General features: G+C 51.2%; 1 protein-coding gene across 4 annotated transcripts in view; it reads left to right on the plus strand.

Moving 5' to 3' along the window:
- The window catches only part of CRTAC1 (cartilage acidic protein 1), a 159,832-nt gene that overhangs the window by 82,020 nt on the left and 52,094 nt on the right, over positions 1–25,718 (plus strand). For all 4 annotated transcript variants that reach the window (XM_010971089.3, XM_074373805.1, XM_074373807.1 and 1 more), the window contains exons 3-5: positions 7,255–7,451; positions 18,940–19,076; positions 23,974–24,130. In XM_010971089.3, the coding sequence (XP_010969391.1) occupies positions 7,255–7,451; positions 18,940–19,076; positions 23,974–24,130 (491 nt within the window). The remainder of the gene's footprint in view (positions 1–7,254; positions 7,452–18,939; positions 19,077–23,973; positions 24,131–25,718) is intronic.

The raw sequence follows: 25,718 nt of genomic DNA on the forward strand, positions 1-25,718 counted from the left end.
TGCTGCTGTGATCACTGGGGTGCATGAAGAGCAACCTGCTCATTTCTTAGCCTTGGATAAACCCCAGGTATCGAACACTGTTCTCATTTTACACAACTCTTCTCAGTCTCTTTTATGCCCCCAGATTATTTTGCCTCATGATCTCCATCCTAAGACATAACATCTTCCTTCCATTCAACTTACACCCTCTCTGAATACTTGTTTCAGAAAGCTACATTCCCAAGCATGGACCTCAAATGAATTTTCACTAAGGCTTGTTGTCATTTTATGTTCTGATATGATAATGATCCCTTAGAACTTATAATATATGCATAATATAAGACTGACAACCCTTTAAAAAATTTTTTTTGTCAAGAGCCAAATGGTACAGATTTTCAGCGTCTGGGCCATACAGTCTGTGTTGCAACTACTCAGCTCTGTCGTATAGCAGAAGCAGTCATAGAAAACGCGTGAATGAAGGAGCAGTCCTGTATTCCAATAAAACTATATTTACAAATATAGGCAGCGGGCCAGATTTGGCCCAGAGGCTTTGGTCTTTCTGATCCCTGCTTTAGACTAAGGGCTAAGTTTATCTTTCAGTTTATTTTGTCTAATGATTAGCTGTTTGACTTTCAGAAAGTCACTCTTCTTTGCAATTCCCTTTACTCATAAATAAAAGTATCAAAGTAACCAAGAATAAAATAACCCCTCATGCCCGTAGTTGTGAAGATGCCACACATCTTTAAAAATCTTTAGAGGAAATGCCCAGAACAGCCACAAGTTGGGTTGTTTCTCTGTGATCTCAGAGCCCTGCTGATATTTCCATGACTTTGTGTCTTTCCAGGGGTCTCTCTGTCTCCCTAGTCTGTGTATCCTCCGTGTATCTCTGAATCTATGTGGGCCAGTGTCTTTATCTGTCTTCACATATGTGCGTTTCTCTCTGTGCTCAGGGCTTCACTGCCTCTCCATTTCCATTTTGCATGTTCTTGTGTCTCTCTTTTGCATTCTCTGTGTGTACGTACATTTGTCTCTTCTTTTTGCCTAAATCTCTCCTCTGACTGTGATGCTCAATAGCTATATATCTTCACTATTTTCCTTTTTAATTAAAAAAAAATCCCTATTCTTAAGTTTCAAAATAGGGTATTTTATATACTTTTCAAATTTTAGACAAAATTTTATTAATGTACAATGAGATGTCATATGTAGCACAGAATCTAGTGTATAGTAGGCACCCAATAATTATTATATTCTTTCATCTGGCTTCCCCTTTATGGAACTGCCTAAGTTGGATTTTTTTTCACATGGGTCAGTGATTCTCAACAGAGGAAGAGGTACCTCTGTATTTATATATAACACCTTGTTACTCTCTCTCACCTTTACCTAGGACACTGGCTCTTGGCCTCCTCGTCATTACTATGTTTGTACACTTCTTGGGAACTAATGAAAGTAGAGAGTCAAAGGCCAGGCAAGACATTGGTGGCTCAGTTGACCTTTTGCTCAGCCACCCAGGGATGATCTGGTAACTCCCACAGGCTCTTTCTCTTTTGTTCGCTCTACAAGTATTTATTGAGCACTCATCATGCCCTAGGTGATGGGGAGACAGAAGTGAACACAGCAGACACAGTCTCTGCCCTCCTGAAGCTTATGGCTTCCTGGGAGAAATGGACATAAATAAGTAGCCAAACAAGAGTGGGACAGAGGATGCAGTGACTGAATACAGATGAGGAGAAGGTCTCTCCAAGATGCCTTTCAAGGTGAGACCTAAAGGATGAGAAGAAGCCAGTTCAGGAGGGAAGTGGAGGGAGCCTGTTCTGGTCGGAGGGCTGAGACCGCACCAGCTGAGCCGTTAGGAGCTGGATGGAGGCTGGTGTGGCTGGAAGAGGGCAGCGAGGTGGGAAGCAGACCAAGCCAGGCTCCCAGGCCAGGAGTGATAAAGGGTCTGGCTTTCATTCTAACATAATGGGAAATCACCACAGGGTTTTAGGCAGGAGAATGGCTCATCTGATTTATATATTTAAAGAGGACTCTGGCTATGGTGTGGGCGAATTTGATTGGTGGGGGCAAGTGGGGAGGCAGAGAAAGGAGGCTCTCCAGAGATAGTGGCAGTGGGGGAGGAAAGAAGGGAAAGGATTTGAAATATTTTAAGAGGTAGAAATGACAGGACCAGCCAATGAATTAGATGTGAAGACAAGGGGGTGGGAGAACCAAGGCTGACACCAGGTTCCTGGCTTTAGCACTCGGATGCCCATTGCAGGGAGGAGGGGGCCGAGCAATCGATAGTTCCATTTTGGACACGTTCCATCAGAGGTGACTGTGAGGCACGCAGGGGGAGATGTCAAGAAGGCAGTCGGATATATGGGTCTGAGCTTGGACTGGGGATTTGGGTTGGAGATATAAATTTGGAAGTTGTCAGTCATGGGAACAGATGTTATCCCCTAGTGAAAGGGGACGGAGACAGAAGGGGGCCCAGGATCAGGCCTGGGGACTCCAACATTAAGAGGGAAATAACCTTTAAAAATTGTATAAAAAATAAAAATTACATATCAATTTATTAAAGAAATTTTTGTGACTTGATCAGTTCTTTACTTAATAAAACATCATTATGTCTATTGGAGGGGAAAAAAAGAGAGCAGGAAGAGGAGGAAGAGCCTGCAGAGAGGAAAGGAGGGGGAACCAGAGAGAAAGAAGAAAAACCAGAGGAGGGTGGCGTCCTCAGAGCAGAGAGAGCAGAGTGTTTCCAGAGGGAAGTGGCCAGCAGCGCAGGCCACTGTGAGCCGGATGCAGCTGAAGGGCCCCGGGAGGCAGGACAGAAAGGGCATCCTTAGTTGTGGCCACTTGAAAGCCACTAATGATCATAACAAGAGCATCTCTGCTAGAGTTGGGGGACTGGGGGATGGAATGTGGATTGGGGTGCAGTACAAGGGCCGTGAGAAAGTGGGGGCAGCTTGTGAAGACAACTCTTTGAGTTTAGTTACAAAGAGAAATAAAGAAATACACAGCAGATGATGAGAGGTCCCAGGTTGGGTGTTTGGGGATGAGAACTATTAGAGTATGTTTGGTGATTCAAAATGATCCCTCCAGAGAGTGAGAGCTTGTGGCTCAGTTTTCTTTAATAATGATGGGAACTTATAATTGTGTAACTCTTCACAGTTTGCCAAGTGTTATCACACACTCCGTCTCATCCTTGCGGAGTTCAGGTGAGGAAGCTGAAGCTTAGAGGAACTGAGTGATAAGCTTAAGGTCAGAGCCGGGAAATGGAGGCCCAGACCCCACGCCCAGGCTGCTGGAGCCCGAGGCCCCTCCCTGTCCGCAGCAGCCCCTCCCAGGGGACCGGCGTGACAGTTGGGCAGTACTCACACAGGAATGGTTTGTGCCCTGCTGGCGTCTCACGAGCAGATTTTTGAATTGCTGCCGAGCCAATTACCTCTGCTACTGGCCCAGCCTCTGACATTATGAAGTCGCAGCTGCTTTTCAAGAACATACGACCCTGTCCCACTTCCTAAGCCTGTTTAACTGAGCTTCATAGCCTCCTGAATTTCTAGAAGCATCCAGCAATCTCGGGCACATGCCAGAGAGAGGAGATGGTGAAATCCCATGTCCCTTACGTCCAGCTCCCTGGGTTAGTGACTGTGGCTCACCTCTGTACCTGTCTCCACAGCTGTAAAATCCTAGGATTGTCATGAGGATGAGATGAGGTAGTGGGAATAAAGTGCTCAGAAGGGTGCTTGGTGCGTGGTGACTGCTCTGTGAGGACTACCCGTGATTGATTTCCTTCACTCACTCACTCTTAGGGACAGACATTTGTTGGGGACCTTCTCTATGCTTGCATGGCTCTAGGCACAGCAAATGCAGAGATGCACCCACATGCTTCAAGGAGCATATGTTTTAATGAGGGGAAGTGATGTTAGAACACAAACAATTCTGCCTCGAGGGAATAAGCAAGGTGTAAAATGCTGTGGGTGTCCGGGGAAGAGAAGATCACATCTAGCCCAGGAGGTGGGGCAGGCTTTATGGGAGAAAGGGATGGCGGGGAGAACATCCCCCACGGGAGGGGGTGGGATGGTAAGGAACCCACTGGAGCATCAGCTTCTTGGAGAAGACGGGGAGGGGATAAGACTGGCTCTCCTGGTGGGAGACTGTGAGAGGCTTGGATACCAGTGCAGCAGGCCCAGCAAAGGGCAGCCCAGGTGGAGGGAAGAAGTGGCAGGTCCATGCCCCACCGCCTGGCCTTGCACTGCGGTGTGCTGGGACCCCTACCCGGGAGCCATTGGTCTGGCTACGTGTCTCCTTGGTGGGGAGGGTGAAACAGAGAGGTAAGAGTGTCAGGATTCATCCCAGGCTGCCATGTAAGTTTGGGGGGTTCTCTGTGGCACATGCTCACTATAACAGATGGAGGAATTTGGGCCACCCCCACCCCTTAGGGAGTGCCCTGGAACTAGCACCCCCAGGTTCTTCAAAGAAGCCATGATCTAGGGCCACCCGCTCCCCAAGGGCCACCACCATGGAAGCAGGGACCCTGTGTGCACACCCACCACCCGAGATTCAAGGTGAAAGGACCAGCCTCAATATGGGTGGAACTTCCACTGGGATTGTCTCCAGGGGATTGTGAAGATACTCTGGGAGACCCAAGGGACACAGGGTGCGAAGGATGAGTGTCAGCGTTGGACTTTATATGTGGCTCCTCAGCCATAGCCTGGGGCTGGGGGAGAAGGGGGACTCACCCGCTCTGTCCACCCCCTGAGGTTAGTTAGACTCAAGACCCTATTTCAAGAGCAATAGACTGAGAATGGCTCTCACACAGCACCTAGTCTAGGGCCTTTTACACGCTGGCTCTGGAACCTCTTGTTTAAACATGTTATGGAATGTGATGCCTAAGGTCACAAAAGTAACCTCTGGAAGTCAAGACCTGCAGAGAAGCAAATGAAATCAAGGACGAGGAAGTGCTTTATAAACTTTCAAGTGTTGTAGAAACGTAGGGTTACGATCTCCTCTGTTTACGTGACGTTCTTGGGCATTTCCATGGCCGTTGCTTTGGAAGAGACCATCAGAAGAAACTGCAGAGGACTAAGAGTGCTGGCGTTGTAGACAGTGTGGAAGGAGCACAGGACTCGAAGACAGTGAGAAGCCTCATGCTGCCCTGTGCGAGCTGTGTAACCTTGGACAGCTCACTTTGCCTCTCTGAGCCTTTGTTTCCTTTTCTAGAAAAATGCCTTCTCTACCTTCTTTATGGGATTATCGGGGCTCAGCTGAGGAAATGCATGGGAAAGTGCTTTTAGCAAGGCCAGCGCCCCAGAAGTATAGTGTCTTTTGAGGAGCAGTATTGGTAGTAAACAGAAGACCCAGAAGCTTTGAGGACTAGTCTTTAGCACCCGGAAACCACTTCCTGCCCCTGGGAGCTGGAGCCGGCTGCTGGCCATGCTGGAACCCAAGCGTTCTGTCTCGTCTCTCCTGCCTAAACGTGTCCCATAGGTCATGCCGCGCCCTCGATGCACAGCCCTCAGACACTTCATCAAGGCGACTAAGGTGCCAGCTTCCATCACCGGGTGCTGACTCAGCCCCCAGTGAGCTCTGTCTCCCCTTTCGCACACTGTGGATGCCAGAAGGCACCAGGCCAGTCACTGAGCATCCCCCAGACTTCACTGGCTCTGCATCTTGGTGACGAAGGAGAGGGCCAAATTGGATCTGTTTCAGCAAAGCAAGAAGTGATTTCTCTCAAAGACCTTGGAGAGTTCTTTCAGCCTTCTCCCTGTCCACCCCTCCTCCTCCGCGGTATTCTCAGCTGGGGACCGTCCAGAGGCTGGCAGCTGAACTTCACTCAGGATGTGCATGCTCGGGTTAAAACAAAGGCAGGAGACCGGGAACTAATGGATGGGGGTTGGCCGGGTTCCTTTGGAGAGCCTGGCAGGCTGGTGCTCCAGGAGGTAGGAGGAGCCTTCAGACATTCATGGCTGTGCTGCCTGGGGTGACCTTGGGCACACCACTCTCTCCAGATGGAAGGGCGATGGGAAGAAATTGGCTGCAGGACACCTAAGCCCTTATGACTCAGACATGGACTCTGAGGATTTACTCATACAATGGCAACAAGTATTTACTGAGCACCTATTTTGTGCCAGGCACTGTTCTAGGCCCTGGGGAACAAAGCAGACAAAAAGTTCTGCCTTCGTGTAGCTGACATTCTAGTGGGATCAGACAGGGAAGGAAGAGATACACAGGAGTTCAGAGAATTGTCAGCTGGGGTAAAGCCATGAGAAAGAGAGCAGGGGTGAGAAATGAGGAACACAGGGTGGCGGTGGTGGCAAGTTTCAGGAAAGTGGGCAGGAAAGCCTCAATGAGAAGGGAAGGGACGATTGCACGAGGGCTGAAGGAGGAGAAGGAGGGAGACAGCCATGTGGATATCTGGAGGAAAAGCATCCTGGGCAGAAGTCCCCGAGGCAAGAGCATGCAGCAAGGAGATCGTGTGGTCGTGGGAGAGTCAAGCAAGAGAGAGATGAGGACTGAGGAGCGCTTTCGTCTTTTGTTTTGAGTCCCTCAAGAAAAGATCCAGCAGGTCTCCCTGATGACTTTAGAGGTGTTCAGAATCTCCTGTTTCTGATTTCATACTACTGTTTAAATGCTGGGACTTTCTATCGAGAGAGTCATTCCAAACCTCAGTGACAAAGCTTTCTGCTCTACCAGGGCTCATTCACACAAGGGCTGGCTCTTGGGATAGCAGAGAGGGCCTGGGTTCGAGTCCCAGCACCTGACACTTACTAGCTGTGTTATCTTGGGAAGGGCACTCAACCTCTCTGAGCCTCACTTTCCCTAACGAAGTTTGTCAGTTGCCTCATCTGTAAAAAATGGGTTAATAATACAGCCTACATCACGTGATTGTTGTTAGATTTAAGTGAATGAGATTATAAATATGAAGGTGTCTTTTACATTGAAATCGGCAAGATAAATGTCAGGGAGTTTTTTGTTTTCTTCAGCAAAGCCTGTCACTGGCTGCCCACTCCCCTCCACTGCCCTGCTCCTTATATTGTGTCCCATGTGGGCCCAGGTGACTCTCACTTTGCCTGTGTCCATATCTGATTCAGGGATACTCGTCAAACACCCGGAAACCCTGAGGTGGGCAGCCAAGGGTTCCCCAGGAATACAGTGATGCCTTGGGAATGTTCTGGGGCCGAATTGTCCCCACATTGACCTGTCCAGGAGGACTCTGAGCCCATTGCCCTGGTCGGGTGCAACCAGTGGGCCCAGCTGTTCATCCTCAGCGTCCCCTCCCCGTTCCTTCTCCAGGTACAACGGCCCCAACCTGGTTCTGAAGTACGACCGGGCCCAGAAGCGGTTGGTGAACATCGCGGTAGACGAGCGCAGCTCCCCCTACTATGCGCTGCGGGACCGGCAGGGCAACGCCATCGGGGTCACAGCCTGCGACATCGACGGGGATGGCCGTGAGGAGATCTACTTCCTCAACACCAACAATGCCTTCTCGGGTAAGGGTTTGGGGCCTCAGGCCCCCTGCCTCCCACCTCCTCCCTCACAGCACCCACAAAGGGACAGCCTTCCTCGGGTTACTGTCACCGGCTCCCCCAGCCACAGTTCCTGCTGCCTCCAGGACCCTGCTCTGTCCCAGCGGGGACACCCCAGGAGGACCCCTTCTTCTCTTATGTGGGAAGCTTTTTCTCATCTCCCAGCCCCCAGGCCTGGAGAGGGAGGCCTTGAGCAGAAGACCAGTCCTCTCCCTTGGACTTTATCCTCTTCACCTCCCCAGTCCTCCTGACCCCCCGCTCTTCTCCCCACTGCTCCTGCCGTGGCTCAGCCGCTCAGCACTTCTCACCTCCATGGTCCACCCTTGGCCCCCTGCATGCCGCTTCCAGGGGATCTTTCTAAAATGCTTAGAAATCCTTCCAGGGCCCCTCACAGCTTTCAGCTGAGCTCAGTTTTTCACTCCACATTCCTGCCGAGCCCCTACTCCGTGCCAGACTAAAAATGCTAGGTGCTGGGGATAGAACTTGGAGGAAGACAGACCTTGCTTTCCCAAGAGCCGAGAGGCCATCCCAGTCATCAGGGGTCTGTGTTAATGCAGATTCTGATGCAGCAGGCCTGTCTGGGCCCGAGATTCTGCATTGCTAAGGCTCTTGGGCTATGATGCTGCTGCTGGTCCAGGGACCACGCTTTGGGTAGCGAGGTCGTACATACCAAGCAATGGCTGACAGAAACTGATGCCCAGAAGGCTGCATAATAGTAGCAATGATGATACTAATTATACAGCTGATACTTAAGTAGCACCTACTATGTGCCAGGCCTGGATCTGAGTGCTTTGTATTAGTCACCTCATGTAAGCCTCACAACAGCTCAATTACGTAGGTACCGATGTAGCCCACTTTATAGCTGAGGAAACTGAGGCACAAAGAGGTCACATAACTTGCCCAAGGCCACACAACTTGTAAGTCCCAGGATTCAAACCCAGGTGTTTGACACCAGATCCATCCTCTTAATCAACACACTCTATGGCCTTACTCAATCTGACATCCTTGGGGCCTAGTGGAGAGCCAGGCTTATAGTTAATGCTCAAGACAATGTTCTTGGAGCTGCAGGTCCAAGTCTGCTCCCATGGGACCATAACATCTGCAGGGAAGTTCCAGGCCACGGCTTCCTCCTGGAGGATGCAGGACCGCTTGTCCCTGCAGGGCCAGGTTGGATGTGCACTGGACTCTTCCTGATGGCAGCAGGCAGCAAGGGGTTGGTCTGGACAACACTCTGTGGTTCAGACATGTGAATTCATCATCCTGAATCCCCCAACCTTGTGGAGGCAGGTGATTACCTGGCTGTGGGGACCACCTTCCCTGCTCACACACACAAACACACAGGCTTTCCCCATGGGCCCATAATGTTGCCCTACTGGTTGCTGAGCCCAAGCCAGGATCCAGCCCCAGACTGCCCCAATATTGAGCCCTGCCAGTTGCATGAATGGGAGAGGAAGAGGTTGGGGCTGGTGCCAAGGGCAGGGGCAGGCGGAGCTGACTGGCTGACAGCCAGACTTGCGCAGCCAAGAAACAATGAGCCACAGCCCCGAGTGGTGTTTTATGGGTTTTCATCTCATCTTGCCACCAAGTGAGGCCTGAGAGATAGTAATTATCCTTACACAAATATCAGGGCATGATTACCCAGCTGGATTTACTGCCCTCTCCAACCAAGCCAAGATTGGATTAGGACACAATTAATTGATGGGCTGATCAACCCTTTAATGTGGGGCAAGGTCAGGAGGGGAGCAGCCACACGGGACAGCTATGGAAGGGGTGAGTCCCCAGAAAGATGCTGGAGGGAAGCAGAAATGCAGAAGAGGGTGTTGAACGTGGGCTCGGCAGGCAGGATGCCAGAGGAAGGGGACAGACTCTTTCCTACTCACTGAACACAGAGTACCTGGGCTGGGACCTGTCAGGTGTCTCTGAAGCAGCAGTCCCTCCCAGGCTCTTAGAGTGTTTCATTGTGAATCCTAGAGCAGTGGTGCTCAGCCCAGGCTGCACTGCACATTAGAACCTCCTGGGGAGCTTTGAACACTCCCAGTTCCCAAGGTGCATCTCAGCCCAGTCCAATCCAAACCTCTGGGGGCAGGACACAGTTATGAGAGTGGAGAGCTCTCCAGGCAATTCTCCTGTGCAGTCAAGGTTGAGGGCCATACCCCAGAGTCATGCTGGTTCCATGCTCAGCCTAATCACCACCCCATTCACTCGCTAATGAATTCATTCCTTGAATAAGTATTTATTGAGCACCTACCATTTGCTATGCACTATTCTAGGCATTGAGGATAATACCCCCAATGAATGAAACAGACAAAAATCCTGCCCTCTCTCCCCAACTCAGCCATATATTTCTCTAGGAATCTGACTCCTCTCTCCTAGCCCCTGGACTCTAAGCTCCTTGAGAACAAGGTCCCTGTATTGGTCATTTTGTGTCCCACTTTGGCCCAGCCAGACCTTGAACATCCTAAGAGTCCGATTAAAACTTAATAAATAAATCCAGGGGGAACAGACAAGGAACGAGCCGTTAGGCCTGAGAGGTTTGCCAACCAAGAGAAGACAAGGAGAGGCAGGCAGAATGGAGCCCCCCGGAAGGTCCTGGACTTCCTGGCTTTGAGGGCACAAGTGTTTATCTGGGAGAGGCTGGAGCTGGGTCCCCAGAGCTGGGGTAAGGGTGACAGTGCCCAGCAGCCTCAGCTACAGGCATGCACCTCCCAGTGACCTTCCGCGTGTTTGAGTTAATTTTTCAGTTGAGTGATTCCATTGATTCATTGACAGTGGGTAGGGTGTGAAGCTGGGACACTTGTGTCATGTCAGCACTTCCCTGGGTCCAGCTGGCACGACGCTCAGCCATTGCTACCCTGCCCACCATGGGGAACCTGAGATCCTCTCCAGCGGCCCCAGCCAGCCCATACCTGCCTATGGCTTATGACTGGGGGTCCTTTAGCCCGGGCCTGATCATTGGAGGGTACTATGGAAGGACAGCCGCTGTCCTCTCCCTCAGCCAGCCTTGGGATGTCTGCACTGGAGTCCCAGAGGAGGGCTGGGACCCTGCATCCTGGCAGTCTCCTGTGGAAGTCAGTCTGTATAAACCTGGGCTCTGTCCCTTACCTACTGGGTGACCTTGGGCAAGATGCTTGACCTCTCTCGGTCTCCACCCCTTCACATGGAGAACAGGAGAAATCATACCAACTTCATAAGCTCAACTCCCTCCAGTGTCTCCATAGACTGTATCCAAAGTCTTTACCATCACCTGCCACCTTCTTTAAGCCACTCCTCCTTTCTAACTCCGTTTCCCCGACTCACCCTGTTGCTCACCGCACTCCCACCTGAGGCCTTCGTACTTGCTATTCCCTCTGCCCGAAATGCTTTTCCCACCATTGTTCTCAGGAAGCACTCCTTCCCTTCACCCAGGCCCCTCCTCTGATGAGGTCTTCCCTAGACACCTTAAAATCCTACCCTATCACTCTCTGTGCCTTTAACTTGGTTCATTTCTCTTGGGAGCACTTACCACCATCTGAAAGTATGTTATGTGTTTGTTGCTCCTCTCTTCTACGCTTCTGCTAAATGCCATGGGGATAGAAACTTTGTCTTGTTTTTTGCTGTATCTCCAGGACCAAAGACATGATGGTGTCACTTAGTAACATTTAATACACTTCTTTGAATGAACAGCTGAGATGATGAATGAAAAGCACTTATTATGGAGTCTAGGACTCACATGTGCTCTCTAAGCAATAGCTGTTGTAATTCTGTGGCGTGAAGAAAGCCAGAACCTTTAGAGATGCCCTGTGCAGAGGGGCCACAGGCCCCAGATGAGAGACTCTGGGAGCAAAAAGGAAAAACGACCATCATATAAACAAGACACCAGTGAGGTGAGGGCACTAGGTAAGCATGACTCAAATGTTAAGAATTAGAAAGCAGGTAAGAGGGAGGGAACAGAGAAAGACAGACCATAATCCTAAGGGGCCTGGATCAGGAAACCAGCATATGGCTTAACTGATCTGGAAAAGTAGTAGCCATTGTGTTTCAGGCAACACTACTCTTTAAAAACCAGGTAGGAGCATGTGCGGAACAAAGAGGGGACAAGAGGCCCGTTCCAGCACCTCCCTCCACATCCAGGAACTCAGGAATAGACTGTGAGCCCCACAACTTCTTTATTTCATTCAGTTCAACAGAATGGTCACTGACCATCTACTATCTTCTGTCTACATATACTTCATACCCTTTCCTCCTTTTCTATACATATAGTAGCAGCTCAGCTCACAATGCCTGCCCCTTACTTTTTTTTGTTTAACAATCAATTTTGGCCATTATTTCAAGGCAGCACACAGAGAGCATGCTCATTCTTTTTATGGCTATCTAGTACTCCATTGTGTAGATTTGCTGTTCACTAAATTGGTCCTCTGTTGGTGAATATTTAGATTGCTTACAAACAGTGCCACCAAATGAATAAGCTTGTACAACATGCCATTCTCCACAGTTGCAGATGTATCTGTAAGGTAAAGTCATAGAAATGGAATTGCTGCAGCAAGGAATATACAGGGGTAGTTTTGATAGGCATGGCCAAATGGTCCTTCAAAGGAACGGTCCTAATTAAACTCCCATCAGCCCTGACGCAAGTGAGCTCTTCCTATTCCAGCATTCTCACCAACACGTCATCATTTTAAAAAATATTTGCTAATCTGATAGGAAAAAATTGGTATCAAGTATAGTTTTAATTTTCATTTTTCTTAAAATGAGTGAGGCTGAACATATTTTTATATATTTGAGTCTCATGCCTGCTCATAGCCTTTGCCCATTTTTTTCTATTGATTATTGGCCTTCTTCTTATTGATTTGTAACACCTGTTTATAAATTAGGGAAACCAGCTCTCTGTAATGCAAGTTGTGCAGAGTTTCCTCTTGTTTGTCATTTTTCTTTTGTCTTTGCTCGTGGTGAGTTTTGCAATGTGGAAAATGTTTATTTTTATGGACTGGGATTTATCGCTCTTTTCTATGATGGCTTCTGAGCTCTGTGTTATACTTAGGCCTTCAGCAGAGCTTTTGTAACCTCTTGGAGAGGAGGCGTCAGTCGCTGTGCCAGAGAGAAGAAAGGGGATCGGGGGCGCCTTGCACCTCCTGCCTCTTCTGCCTACACAGTAGATGAGGCTTCTGCCTCAAGCGTGCTCCCATTGTCCTGCAGCTCCTTTACCAGCCCCCGTTCCCACTGCACCCAGATACTCAACACCTTGTTTCTCAAAGCATGTTTCGCAGCCCAGTAGCCCTGGTAACAGCCGGAAGCTCATAAAAATGCAGAATCTCAGGCCCCACCCCAGATTTATTGGATCAGAATCAGCATTTTAACAGGATGGCCAGGACTTCCTGTGCCTGGTAAAGCCCAAGACACACTGCCCTGAGTCTCCACCCTCTTTTCCTAGGATCCTCTAGGCCCTGAGATGGATCTTAGGGCCTCCTGATCCCCAGCCAGGTTTCCATTGGACGCAAAGTTCAGACTTGCAGCTCACCCAGCATGACCTTGTTTGCAGAGATGAGCTCATGAACTTCTCTGGCTCCCCACCCCCACCCTCACTGTGCCTCATTCACACATGGCCCCAGAAGAAGCCAGGGTGGGACCATGCTCTCAAAGCAGCACCATAAAGAGTATGGGGCCCTGAGAGCTATTTCCTTGGTTCTAACACAGAACAAGCTTCCTTGGGAACCAACCCTCCACCCGCCCCTGCCCAGCTCTTTAGTATGTTATGGGGATCTTTGCAGTCAGACCACAGTTTGAAGCTCAGCCTTGCTGCTTAACAACAGCTCTGCAACTCTAGGCAAATGGCTTAATCCTTTGAGCCCCAGTTTCTCTCTATAAGGTGAAGAATCTATCCTCCAGACATGACTGTAGAGAGAACCAACTGAGCTGATGTGGGAGAGCATCCAGCAGGGGTTGATCAGATTTCCCTCTTCTTCCTGGGGTGGAAGAAGAAAGACTGGGGTCAGAAATTATATCAGAGGACACAGGGGAGCCTGGGTTCATTTTCTTTTAAAGTGTCCTTTGCCAGAACTAGTGCTTCTTTCCCCTGGGGCCATCACTGCTTCGCTGGTTTTCCATTGACTAAGTCTTGTAAAGCAGTTTATACTTAATATCACAGTTTCCTTCTAGGATATGGCTCATTAAGTACCCGCAGTGGCCATGCCCTGTAATGCCCTGGCTGATAAAGATGATGGTGGTAAGGATGGTGGTGATGAGAAGGAGGATGAAGATGAGGACAGTGGTGATGACGATGATGATGATGGTGGTGGTATTACTGTTACTGTTTATTGAACTTATCATGAGCCAGGTCTCCTTTTAAGTACTTTACTTACATTATCTAATTTAATCCTCACAACAGCCTCAGAAATAAGTGGTCATTCTCATTATCCCATTTTACAGGTAAGAAAAGGACAGGTCCACGACATGCTCATGGTCAGCCTAGGCCAGGGATGTTGCTGGCTACTTCCCCTACCCTGCTGCTTGGCAGTAATCTCTTTGCCTTAAGAAAGTTTGGAGGATGAGCCCTCTTCCCTGCCTGGTGCACTTGCCCACCTTCTCTTTGCCACCAATACCAGACCATGAGTCAGGTCACCTCCCTGGGGCGGGGACAGCCTGGGGGAGGAGGCACTCCTTAGGAAAAGCCCTTTATTGCCCAAACTCACTCTCCCAGTGGCTCCAAGTTACCTTCTAGGGGTAGAGCTGGGTGTGGAGCAGATGACAGGATGGTGACTTGAGGGCCGTTTGCTTGATTGACACCACTGCCCTTAAGGCAGAACCTTTCTCTTTTCTGTTTGTCTGATGACTCCTCTGCCTTAGCCCCTTCTTCCTTCCACACCCAAATGTGGCTCCTCCCTGGGACTCAGTCTTTGGTGCTGGTCTTTCCCTTCTGCCCCAGCTCCTGCCTCGCTACTCTGCCAGCTTCTGTCCCTTATGATCAGTGACCTCCTGGGCATGCCTTCTCAGCCACCTTGTCATCACCTCAAATGCCAAGCTCCTGCTCCCACTCTCAGCTGGCCTGATGTCCCTGTTTCCATCCCTGTCCCCACACTGTGGACCACTTCCTTGCTTGACTCGCAGCCAATCCCTCCTGCCCTTCCTGCTCCAGCCTCCTGCACCCGGAGTTTCTTCCCCACTCCTGTTGTCGCCACCTTGGATCATGCCTGAGCTACTCCAGAGGTGTCTCCCTACTTCATTTTCTCCCTTGTTAGCCCACACCTCACTCCACTGCCAGGCAAATCTTTCAGAAACCCTGTCTTCCCCAGATCAGAAACCACCAACAGCCCCTTCACCCTCAGTCCTGGAATTAGTGGGTCCCTCCTGCCCTGCCATGCTTCTCCTCTACCCGCACTAGCCTCCTCTCTAGGCGAACTCAGTGTCCCCTCTGTGCCTTTGCCTATGCCCCTCGCCTGCCTTTAGTACTACCCCTCCTCTCTCCACAGACTAAGCTGTGGAGTGCAGTGCTCAGAAGCACAGGCTTTGGAGTCAGAAAGACCTGGGTTTGACTGTCTCCACTACTTACTTGCTCTTGGGCAATTGACTTAACCTCTCTGCCCCTCAATTGCTCCATCTGTAAAATGAAGCTATACCACCTCTCAAGGTGGCTGTGGGGTTTAGGCAACATGATGGTTGTTTTTTAAAAAAAAGAAAGAAAAGAAAGTGTTTCACACAGAGCCTGGCAATACTGAGTGACGATTCAAGTCCCAGTTCAGGCGACTCCTCTGTCATGAAGCCCTCCCTGATCACTGTGGCTTCTCCCATCCTGATTGCACAGCATCTGCAGGATGTGCTGTCTTGAGCCCGTCGGGCTCTGCTAGCTGTGGAATCATAGGCAAGTCCCCTTGCCTCTCGTGTCTCAGATCCTTCATTTGTAAATTTTGCATGAAAATAGTACCCATCTCGTGGGGTTGTGGCAGCCAGGGTCCGTGATTGAATGTGTGAAGTGCCTGGCATGTAGAAGGTGCTGTAGGAATGTTAAGTAGTATTGGTTTTACTGCAGTTCCAAGGCATCTCCTCTCCCTAGCCCTCCAGTTGTCAAATGAACTATAAGCGCCCCAAGTCAGGGACTGAGACTCCTATTCCCCTGGGGCCTCCCCAGCACCGGGCAGGGGGTGGTGGGCCCCTGAGCCTCACCCACTGGGCCTTTCCACCTGGCCATCTGGCAGCAATTGGCAGCTCCACTGGGCTCGGAGACTTACAAGCCTCCTTTAATGCCAACATGCCAAAGTCAGGGTGGGAATGGGAGTCCCCAGATGTGCCACTTATAGGGGTCATGACCTCCAGAGCCGCCTGCCCTGCCCTGGAACACCCTCTGTTTCTCCCAGGCTTCTGCCCTCGGAGAGTCTCCCCCAGGGACTCAGAGAGCCCCTCCTGCAACTGACAGCCTCTCTTCTCCCGGAGCTGCTGCCCCTGACTCAGTGAGGGATCCCAGGGCATAGTGCAGCTACAAGCAGCCAGGAGGTGGGATGATGCACTGATATGGGCCAGGGGCCAGTGCCAGGTGTTTATTGCCAGTGCCATCGACCCGCACAGCTCGCTGTTTATCTGTCTTCCTGACACACCTAATTACCCAGGTTGCAGCTGCCAGCGCGTTTGCTCTTCCTAAATCACGGGCTCTCATCCCTCCTGTCGCCCAGGCCTCCGGGCCTCTGCCTGCAGAAGGGCTGCCATTGATTTTGCCGTTCCCCTTTATGATCTACAAGGCTCTGCATCACTGTTGCACATTTTACCTTAATTAGTTTATTCTTCTGGGCGTCCCTGGTCGGAAGCCAGGAGGCTGGAGCAGGGGGAGAGGCTAACAGTACATGTGGCACCTTAACCCCTCTGGCCACAAAGCCCAGAGCCTGGCCTGACATCAACACCCAGGACAGCAGTGTGTGAGGAGCAGTGCTAGCTCCGCAGGTGCTAACAGGTGAGCTGCAAAAACGGGTTCCATGGCCAAGGATGTTTGGGGAAGACTGACTTAAGTCAAATTAAGCCTGTAATTTATTGCAGGACTTTTCAAAGTTTTAATGGACTCATGTTCATGGAGACTCTCCAAGAGGGGGATGGGAGGTGCAGCCTTTCCTGAACGCAGGTGAGCATGTTCTCAGGCAGCTCACAGACACAGAGACCAGGAATCCACAAAGCACACTTTGAAAAATGTTGTCTTGGGGGAGCTGGAGGAATTGGAGGTGATGAGGCAAACGAGGGGGAATAGAGTCACCACAGGCTTGGTTTCTCTACTTGTCTAGCTGAGGCAGGAGCTCAGCAGCTTGAGAAATTTCTCCTGCTGAATGCACAGGTGCCTGTCAGAGCTCTGCAGAGGCCCAGCTGCCAGCCTCCTCACCCAGCCCAAGCTTCTGTGTTTCAGAGGGAGCTAGACAAGTGGGAGGAACAGTCTACAGAGGCCCTGGTTTGACAGAGAAGGGCAAGGGTCACTTGCTGGACACCTGGAAGCCTGCCGGGCTGCCCCTCAGGCATCAGGAGGTGATGGCAAGGCTGCCACTGCCTCGGGAACAGCCCTGAGGATGGCAGTCTCGGCCCACGGTTCCTTTCCCGCAGTCCTGAAATCCAAAACACTCTGAAAGCCTCAAGTGCTTTTTTTAAGTTTGTGGGAAAGTGAATTGATAGCAAAACCTGTCCTGAGCTGACGTGAGCTACTTATGGGCTTTATTTATCCTCCTTAGTGTGAATAGTCATACATTTCGCTGCAGAAATATTAATGTGTTTAATTACAGGGTCCTGCCCCAGTCCCTGCTGGGGGTGTTACGTAATAAACAGTGTGTGCATTGTGTTACCTTTCTAAAATATGAAGGGGAAAAAAATCTAAATTTCTAAACATATCTGGCTCCCGGGGATCGTGAGGAAGGACCGTGGCCCCTAGGGGGTGCGGAGTAGCCAGAGGACCTCCTGTGTGCCTGACCTACCCACTGCCAGGCATTTTCTCCAGAAATTCCCACAGTGACGCTGGGAGGGAGGAGGCACAACTGCTACCCCCAACTGTCAGATGAGGAAACCAAGGCTGGAAGAGGATAAGGACCAGCTGAGGCCCCAGAGTGAACAGGAGCCAGAGCAGGACATGGGCTCAGGCCGTCTGAGTCGGCACCTGTGCTTCTGTCCGGAATGGGCCCCTCAGAAGCCCCAGTGGGCAGCCCTCCCAAGTCACAGCAGCTCTGTGCAGACCCCAGCTGTGCTCCTCAGCCCAAACCTCCTCCCGACAACACCTGCAGGACTCCTGAGTCTGCCTGCTCAAGGCCTCTGTGCTGCCGGGAGGTCAGGCAGGGCAGGGTGCTCTGCTCCCATGCCAGCTCCCTGGCGTCCAGCAAGCAGCCCTAAAGCCAACGCCAGGCCCCACAGATGATGCATCAGCCCCCATGGGTTTCTGTGGTCTTAGGAAGTCCCTGTGTGAGGCCATTCAGAGAGCAAACCCTTCATCCTTCCTGAGCAGAGCCACCTGAGGGGTCCTTTTATGCACAGACCTCACCTGCACATGCTCACCCTTATCCACTCACTCACTCAGTCTCACACTTACTCACTCACTCACACTCACTCATTTTTACTCACACTCTCACTCTCACACACCCACTCACTCCTACTCATTCCTACTCACTCACTTTCAGGGTCGCTTTTGCAAACCCTAGTTCATTCTTGCACTGGGGTGGAGGGGAGAGCGCTGCCTTAGTGGTCTTAGAAGGGTTAAGCCTCCAGCGACCAGAAGGTCTTCCCCATGTCCCCAGAGTAAAGCTTCTTGGAGGCCAGAGACCTTCCGTTCCATATGGCATGTTGTAGGGTACAGATGTAGGACTCCCTGGGCTAAGGGTCCTTAGCCTCCATCCAGTTCTCAAAGGTGTCGGTATCCAAAAGAGGTTGCAGCCCCTGCCCTAGAGGGCTGCCCCAAACCCTCACCCCACCTGACTGCCGACCTGCTGCCATCCAGTCCCCCCAGGGGTGTTGGTGTTACACCTGTCAGAGCTCAACTTCCAGCCCCTTCCTGCATCTGGACTTAGAAACCCATCCACCACCCAGGACCATTTCTTCTGAGACCCAGGTCAGGTCCTATGATCCAGCAGAGAATGTAGGGGGCAGCTCCTGGGGAAAGAGATGTTCTGGGTTGAGTTTGGGTGTGAAATATTGGGAACCCCAGGTCGCCTGTCGTGGTGTTGCAGGAGTGCAATGCAGAACGTGAGATTCCGCTCAGCTGAGGCTCAGCTCAGATATACTGTAGCGGTCCCACTTCTTCCAAATCCAAAGATCCTGAGACCTGGGCTGGTCATCTTCATAAGCTTCAGAGTCTCTTCTCTCAACAGAATATACCTGAGTGTCCCCCAGGAGAAGGGTCGCAGGTGCCTGCGTAAGTGCTGTGAGAGCGCTCACCATGCAGCAGGTGACCCTTCCACCTGTGGCTGGTGCCCCAGACATCCCTGCACACTGCCCCACCATCCACCAGCCCTCCCTTTCCTCCTCTCTCCAGGGGTGGCCACCTACACAGACAAGTTGTTCAAGTTCCGCAACAACCGGTGGGAAGACATCCTGAGTGACGAGGTCAACGTGGCCCGCGGCGTGGCCAGCCTCTTTGCCGGGCGCTCCGTGGCCTGTGTGGACAGGACGGTGAGTCTAGGGGTGCACGGAGGCCTGGGGAGGCAGGGCACACAGCAATGTGACGGCCTGAAGGGGAGCCCACAGGCAGACATCCCCAGACAGAGCATGGCTCTCGAGGGCAGAATCCAAGGCTGCTTCATTTTGGCAGCTCCCACAGTGCCTTGCGCATAGTTGGTGCTCATATACTTTCACATCCTTTCTCCCATGAGGGCCTCCCAGAAACCAGGGGCTGTTATCATTCTGTCCATTGGACCGAGGAGGGCACTGAGCCCCAGCCTGGAGCAGGGACCTGTCTGAGGATCTGAAACGGATTGGCGGTGTGGCTCGGACATGAAGCCGAATCTCCCTCTAAGCCTAGTGCTCACTCATTCATTTATTCAACTCGTATTTATTGAGCGCCTACTATGTGCCAGGCATGGAGCCATTGCCTCCCCCCCCCATTAATATTTATGGAGCAAATGAAGGCACAGCAAAGGCTCATGGACGAGTAAGTGGAGGGTTGCCTGAACGAACAAGTACTTTAGTTAATCAGTAGCTCCGTCAATGCTCCCCTGCCCTGCTAGTCTACCTGACACAGAGGGGCTCAACTCAAAGTGGGGTAAGAAAGGCTGAGTGGGGTGGGCAGGAGCAACTGCAGCCATCTGCCTTGTGGGGCAGCCCCAGCCGGAGCCAGAGCCTTGCCGTGGAGGTGATTTATCCCTCCTGTCACCTGCTCCCCTGCCACCCCCTCCTTGGCTTTACAAAACAGTCATCACTAAATCAGGGGCCCAGCTGCTGCCTGACTTCCACAGGAGTGTCTGACCCCCATCCTGGGGGCAGGGGCAAGGGGGCCGGCTCATTTCAGGACTGAGATGGCACCGTGGGGATTGGGGATTCAGCGTGAATCTTCACAGCAGGGGCCTCCAGGCCTTGGGAGAAGGCAGGTGCCAGGTATAAATATTTATTTCTTAACAAGCTGGTGGAGAGAAGAGCAGCCAAGCTGGGCTGTGAAGCCACATTTAGCCCTGACCTGAATCTGTGCCACCTGGACTCCCGCCTGGTGGGAGGAAATGGGGAGGCGGCTCAGTGAGCGGCCCAGAGAGTCGGGGGGTCTGAGGGGTGCCAGGCCTGGCCACTGCTGGGGCCTCTCCCCAGTCTCCTCCTGGCTTCCCGTCTCGCTCCTTCAGGACCAGGGCCTCCCACACTCGGCTAAGGGGAACCTGCTCAGCACCAGTGAGAGGGCCTGAAGGTTAATCACAGAGAGATGCACTCTGTCCTTACAAGGTCATCAGCACACCCATGCACTTAACCACAGGACAAAGGCACCATGTGAAGTGCAAAAAGAAAAAAAAAAAAAAAAAAGACACTTTGGCCTGAAGCACAGTAGGCGGGCACTTAGCAGCTTGCTCACTCCCTACTTAGTCCCAGCCTCAGGAAACTAGAAAGAGCCCCCACAGTCAGTCTGCCACCAGGAGAGGGGCTACTTTCTGTGTCCGGCCACCACCTTGGCCATCCTGGGACCTGAGAACTGTGGAAGGGAGAGGCAGGGAGAGGTCAAGGCCAGTGTGGAAGGTGAGAGATAGGGATGCAGGGTGGTGTAGGAAAACACAAGAGCAATTGTGACAATAAGAGTAGCTAACACTTATTAAATCAGCAACGTGCCAAGCTCTTTGCTAAGTGGTTTCCATGTATCATCTTATTGAATCCTCTTAGCAAGCCTATGAGGTAGATGCTGTCATTATCCCCATTTTACAGAGAGGGAAACTAAGGCTTCAAGCAGTTAAACAGCTTGACCTTGGTCACATAGTAAGTGGCAGGTGAAGCCAGGAATTGAGCCTGTCTGACTGAAAATTAATCAGATAACTTTTTGCCTCCCAGTTACCCTGCCTCTGGGTACACTGGTATCAGATACACATTTCCAACCACAGGTTCTATTCCGGCGCTTGCCTTGCTCCTTCCTCAGCCCTGCAGCCCCTACCTGCAGCCTGGTAGTCTGCCTGGTGGGTGGTTCTCAAAGTGTGGTCTGGGGTGAGCAGCATCAGCATTGTTAGAAATGCAAATTATCAGGCCCCACCCACCTCCACCCTCCAGACCTACCAATCAGAGCCCCTGGGGGTGGTGCCCAGCCACCTGCAGGGCAGGAGGGAGGGTCAGCTAGGCCCAGAGCTGACTGTGATGCATGCTTAAGCACCAGGTTAAAGTCTCAATCCCCAGCACGTGCCATTCTCTCACTCTCCCCTCGCGGCCCCCATCCGTTCTCTGCCCTAGACCTAGAACACCACTGCCCTTCATCTTCAGCTGCCTCATCACTCATCCACCTTTCTGGATCCAGCTCAAAGCCGATCTCTTACAAGAAGCGTTCCCTGATCGATAATGATTATGACTCATGTTTATATAGCATTTTTATCTTTTCAAAGACCTTTCACATAAGTTGTCTCATTTCATCTTCTCAACAACCCAGCCAGGAAGCAGGGGGGTTAAGATTCCCATGTAGCATGTGAGGAGACGCAGCCCAAGTGGGTGAGGAACCTACCCAAGGACATAGAGACAGTCAGGGCAGAGCTTGGACTAGGACCCAGACTGACAGCCCCAGACCAGTGGTTCTCAAAGTACAATTTCTCAAACAGCAGCACCAGCTCCCCCTGGGACTTTGTTAGATAAGGCATATTCTCGGGGCCCACTCCAGACCACCTGAATCAGAAACTCTGGGGGTGGGACCCAGCACACATGTTTTAACAGCCCTCCAGGTGATTCTGAGGTTGGCTAAAGGGTAATACCCACTGCATTGGACCCCAAGCTGCAGAAATAGCTTCCTTCCCCTGGAGTAAGCTCCCCATCCCGGAATTATTGTGGTCAGGTTCGCATGTGAATTTCTGCAGTCTTCTATAACTGTCCCACTCTACGTCTGTCTGTTTGGTCACTCCAATACACTGAAGTAAGGAACTAGGTATAGCTGAATTTTATAAATATCCTAATTTCTAGCAGAGTGCATTTGGGTTCATTTGGGCTTAATTGCCCATTTGCTGGTGAGATTGCTAACAGCTGGTAGGGTCAGGAACCGTCACAGTGATGGCGCACTTTCTCCTTTAGCCCCATTCATTCACTCTTCATCCAATCACTCCACACATGCATTCCAAGCTCCTGTGATGGGCAGGAACCTTTCAGAGTTCTCCTCTAGTCACAAAATCATGCTGTAAAGCAGTGCAGCTTAAACTTCGGTTTCATGTAGGGGTCACGTGGGGATCTTGGGAAAATGCAGATTCTGATGCAGCAGGACTAGGCTGTGGCCTGAGAGACTGTATTTCTAACATGCTCCCAGATGACACCGATGCTGCTGGTCCAGCGACCACGTTGAGTAACAAGACTTGTAAAGCATCAATTCCCAGGCAGCAGGATTAGCCTGAGCCAAGGACAAAGGGGTGGAGAAGTCTTGATGGAACAGCTTCGCCACCTTCTCCAGCTTTGTCCCCCGACACACCCCGCCTTGCATTTTATATTCCGGCAACACTGAACCAACTGCTTGCTTCTTCCCTACAAACATCATTCCGTCTCATTTCTGCCTGAAAGTTTCTTTCCCCTCCACCTCGCCTGGCTGAGACTCCTCTTAGAAAACCTTTTCTGAACTACCGATGGCCAGGTGCCCTCCTCCGGGTTAGGAGCCCCTCTTCTGTGCACCCAGGAAATCCTGTGCACATTCCCTTAATCAGATGTGTAACTGATGTGTCTGCTTCCCCCCGGAGACCCCGAGCTCCTTCCTTGGCTTCACCCACTAGTTAAACCCAAGTGGCCTTCATCAGCTTCCCTGAAGAAAATGGTCCCAAAGAAGGGATAAAGTGACCAGTTAGGTGGGAGGGCACTCAGCTCATGGGACTGTGGGGCAAGAAATAATAAAAAGCAAAGAGGGCCAAGAAGAGGGGGTGACTGAACACACTCGTGCTGTCTTGAATTCAGCTGTTTCTCCTGGGCTGTGTTTGTGTTTACGGCTTCCTTTGAACCAGACTATAAGCAACCTGAGGACAAAAGCTTTGTCTTAAGTACATTTATAACCAAGAACCTTGCACATTGTTCGAGCTCAAAAAATATGTACTATCTGATTAATTGAGCGAAATGCTGAAAGGGATGAGAGGAAAGCTAGAAAATTGATTGAGAAATTGTGTGGCTCTCTTGGGGGAAAGGAGGCATCCATTGAAGAAATAACACCATTATAATAACAGGCAGAAAAGAACCTTTCATCAGCCGTGTTTTGGACTAGAGCAGAGAATGACTATAGCAACGAGGAGCTGGTGCCCAGGGCTTCTCCTTGATGCAAAGGGAAGAAAAATATATTTGAGACAGTGTTATAAAGGCAGAAGCAATATACTATTTCTTTCTGGTAATATGGGAAAAACAAAGGAGTGGAAGACGGAAGGAGGGGCCTGGCACAGCTGAGCCCCCTGTGCTCCCCAAATAGAGGAGTGAAGAAGTCTCGGCGGGGGGGCTCAGGAATTTGCTTGTCATCTTGGCTACAGCGAGCTTGAATGGGAGAGAGAGACTGAGAATAATGGGAATTGGTAGATCAATCAATCAGCAAATATTTATTGAGTAGCTACCCTGGCTGGCAGCTGGAGAGAGCTCAGCTGGAGGGAGGCACGTTAGAAAATTGTCTATAAAAAGGTGGTTGTGGGGGAGAGGGAGGGATGTTCTTCTGGAACAGGATAGAAGGAGAAGCAGGGCCGCTTGGCTGTAGGACTCTGCGGGCATCCTGCACTTCGAAGCCTCTGTGAACAGCAGGAGTTGTGCTGTGCCCGGCCTGCAAGGCCATCCACGCCAGGCCCCGTCTGGAGAACCCGACCCAGTGAAAGAGCTATGATCCTATGAGAGGAAGGGGAGCCACCTTCCTGGGCCCCCACATGGGCCCGCTCACCCGCCTCCTTCCCTTCCTCCTCAGGGCTCCGGACGCTACTCTATCTACATCGCCAATTATGCCTACGGTAACGTGGGCCCTGATGCCCTGATTGAAATGGACCCTGAGGCCAGTGACCTCTCCCGGGGCATTCTGGCACTCAGAGACGTGGCTGCTGAGGCTGGCGTCAGCAAATACACAGGTAGGCAGACAGACACGGGAGGCTGTGAGCTGGAGGGGCTGGGGGCTGGGGCTGGGGTCCGGGCCCTGCAAGGCTGAGTCTAATCCATCAGAGACCACAGGAGAGGATGGGTTTGTGTCCCTGGGGAGGGAGGATGAAGGCTTTATTCCATCTCGCCACCCACAGACAGCTTTCTCCCACGCTGCCTCTCTATGTGATGAGACATCTGGCAGGTGTGGGCTTTGGGGGGCCCAGTGGGTGACATGGTAGGACATAGCCGAGAACATCACAACATCATCCTCTCCCTGGAACCTCTTACCCCATTCCCTGCTATAACCCAAATGACGGGTGAGCAGGTTCTGTAGGAGAAAACTGACAAATCACAAAGGGCGAGATTTAAAGCATTCTTTATTGCCAAACAGCAGATGAAATTATTTACTTACACATAAGCGGCCAGGAATTGAGTGCTAAATCCCTAAGCTTCAGCTGGGTCCCGTCTCAGATAACTGAGCACAAAGAATTGTGTTCTCGTTCCAAAACCTCTCCTGCACTTTTTTTGAAGGCACATTCCCTCCACATCTTTTTGGATGGGGGACCTATTGTCAGAGTCTCTGACACGGAGATCTTTCTAGGGAAGGCTATTTCTCTAATTCCAGCCTGGCTGCTGACTAAACTCTGATCATCTGCCAATAGACTGCTGATGGCAGAGCAATCCAGTTCCTGTTTGGGGTGCCAAAAGCAAGAAGCCAGAGCTGTACACAAATTCTCACGTGAACACTGGCCTCACAACCAACCTACACTTTGGATATAGAAATTCTCTCATTGGTTGACCTTCCCAATATATCCATCCCAACTGGCACTGCAGACTTCCAGATGACAGCCTGCCTGGATCTGAATTTGGGAGCTGGAAGGATCCTTGAAGGATCCTTGGTCATTTGGGCCATGCCTCTGCCTCCAAACATGTGGGTGGTGGCATAATCCCAAAGTCCTATTCAGAAGGGGTTGTCACAGCCTCCTCTGAGTTTACGATGCCTTTCTCTAGCCAGCTCTCCACCTCGGTGAAAGGTGGAGATTGATGCTGACCTGTCTGACAAAGTTTGTGCGAACAAATGACTAGACAATAAAATAGTTTGCACAATTCAAGCCCCATCAAAGTGTGCGAGAGCTCTGCACGGGAACATGCAGCAGAAAGGCTGAGTGTCGGTAATAAACCATGTTTTCCTGGGAAAAGGAGTAAACATGCGGAGCTTCAGCCTCGACTTGTACAGTCAATTTTTCTGAATAGTTCCCTGTTCTGTGCGCTGGGCTGGCTTGGCAATTAAGTGCCTTGATCTGCAGGAGAAGGAGGGTGGGCTGGGGAGATGAAGCACTTGAAAATGATGAGGTGGAAGGGAGACAAGGTCTGGGAGTGAGGGTTATACACAGAATCAAAGAATTCAGAAGGTTGTGGCTCGGTGTGGGTGTGAAAGGGACATTGTTCACACCGGCTGGGCTGGCGGGAACCGAGACAGCTGAGGAGCACGGGTGGGGATGGGGGCACCAGCCAACGGGCCCGGCTGTGCTGGAAACCCGGGGCAGCTCAAGGAGGGGACAGCAGTTTCTGTGGCGC

Source organism: Camelus bactrianus, chromosome 11 (genome assembly GCF_048773025.1).
Source record: "Camelus bactrianus isolate YW-2024 breed Bactrian camel chromosome 11, ASM4877302v1, whole genome shotgun sequence".
Classification (NCBI taxonomy): Eukaryota; Metazoa; Chordata; class Mammalia; order Artiodactyla; family Camelidae; genus Camelus; species Camelus bactrianus.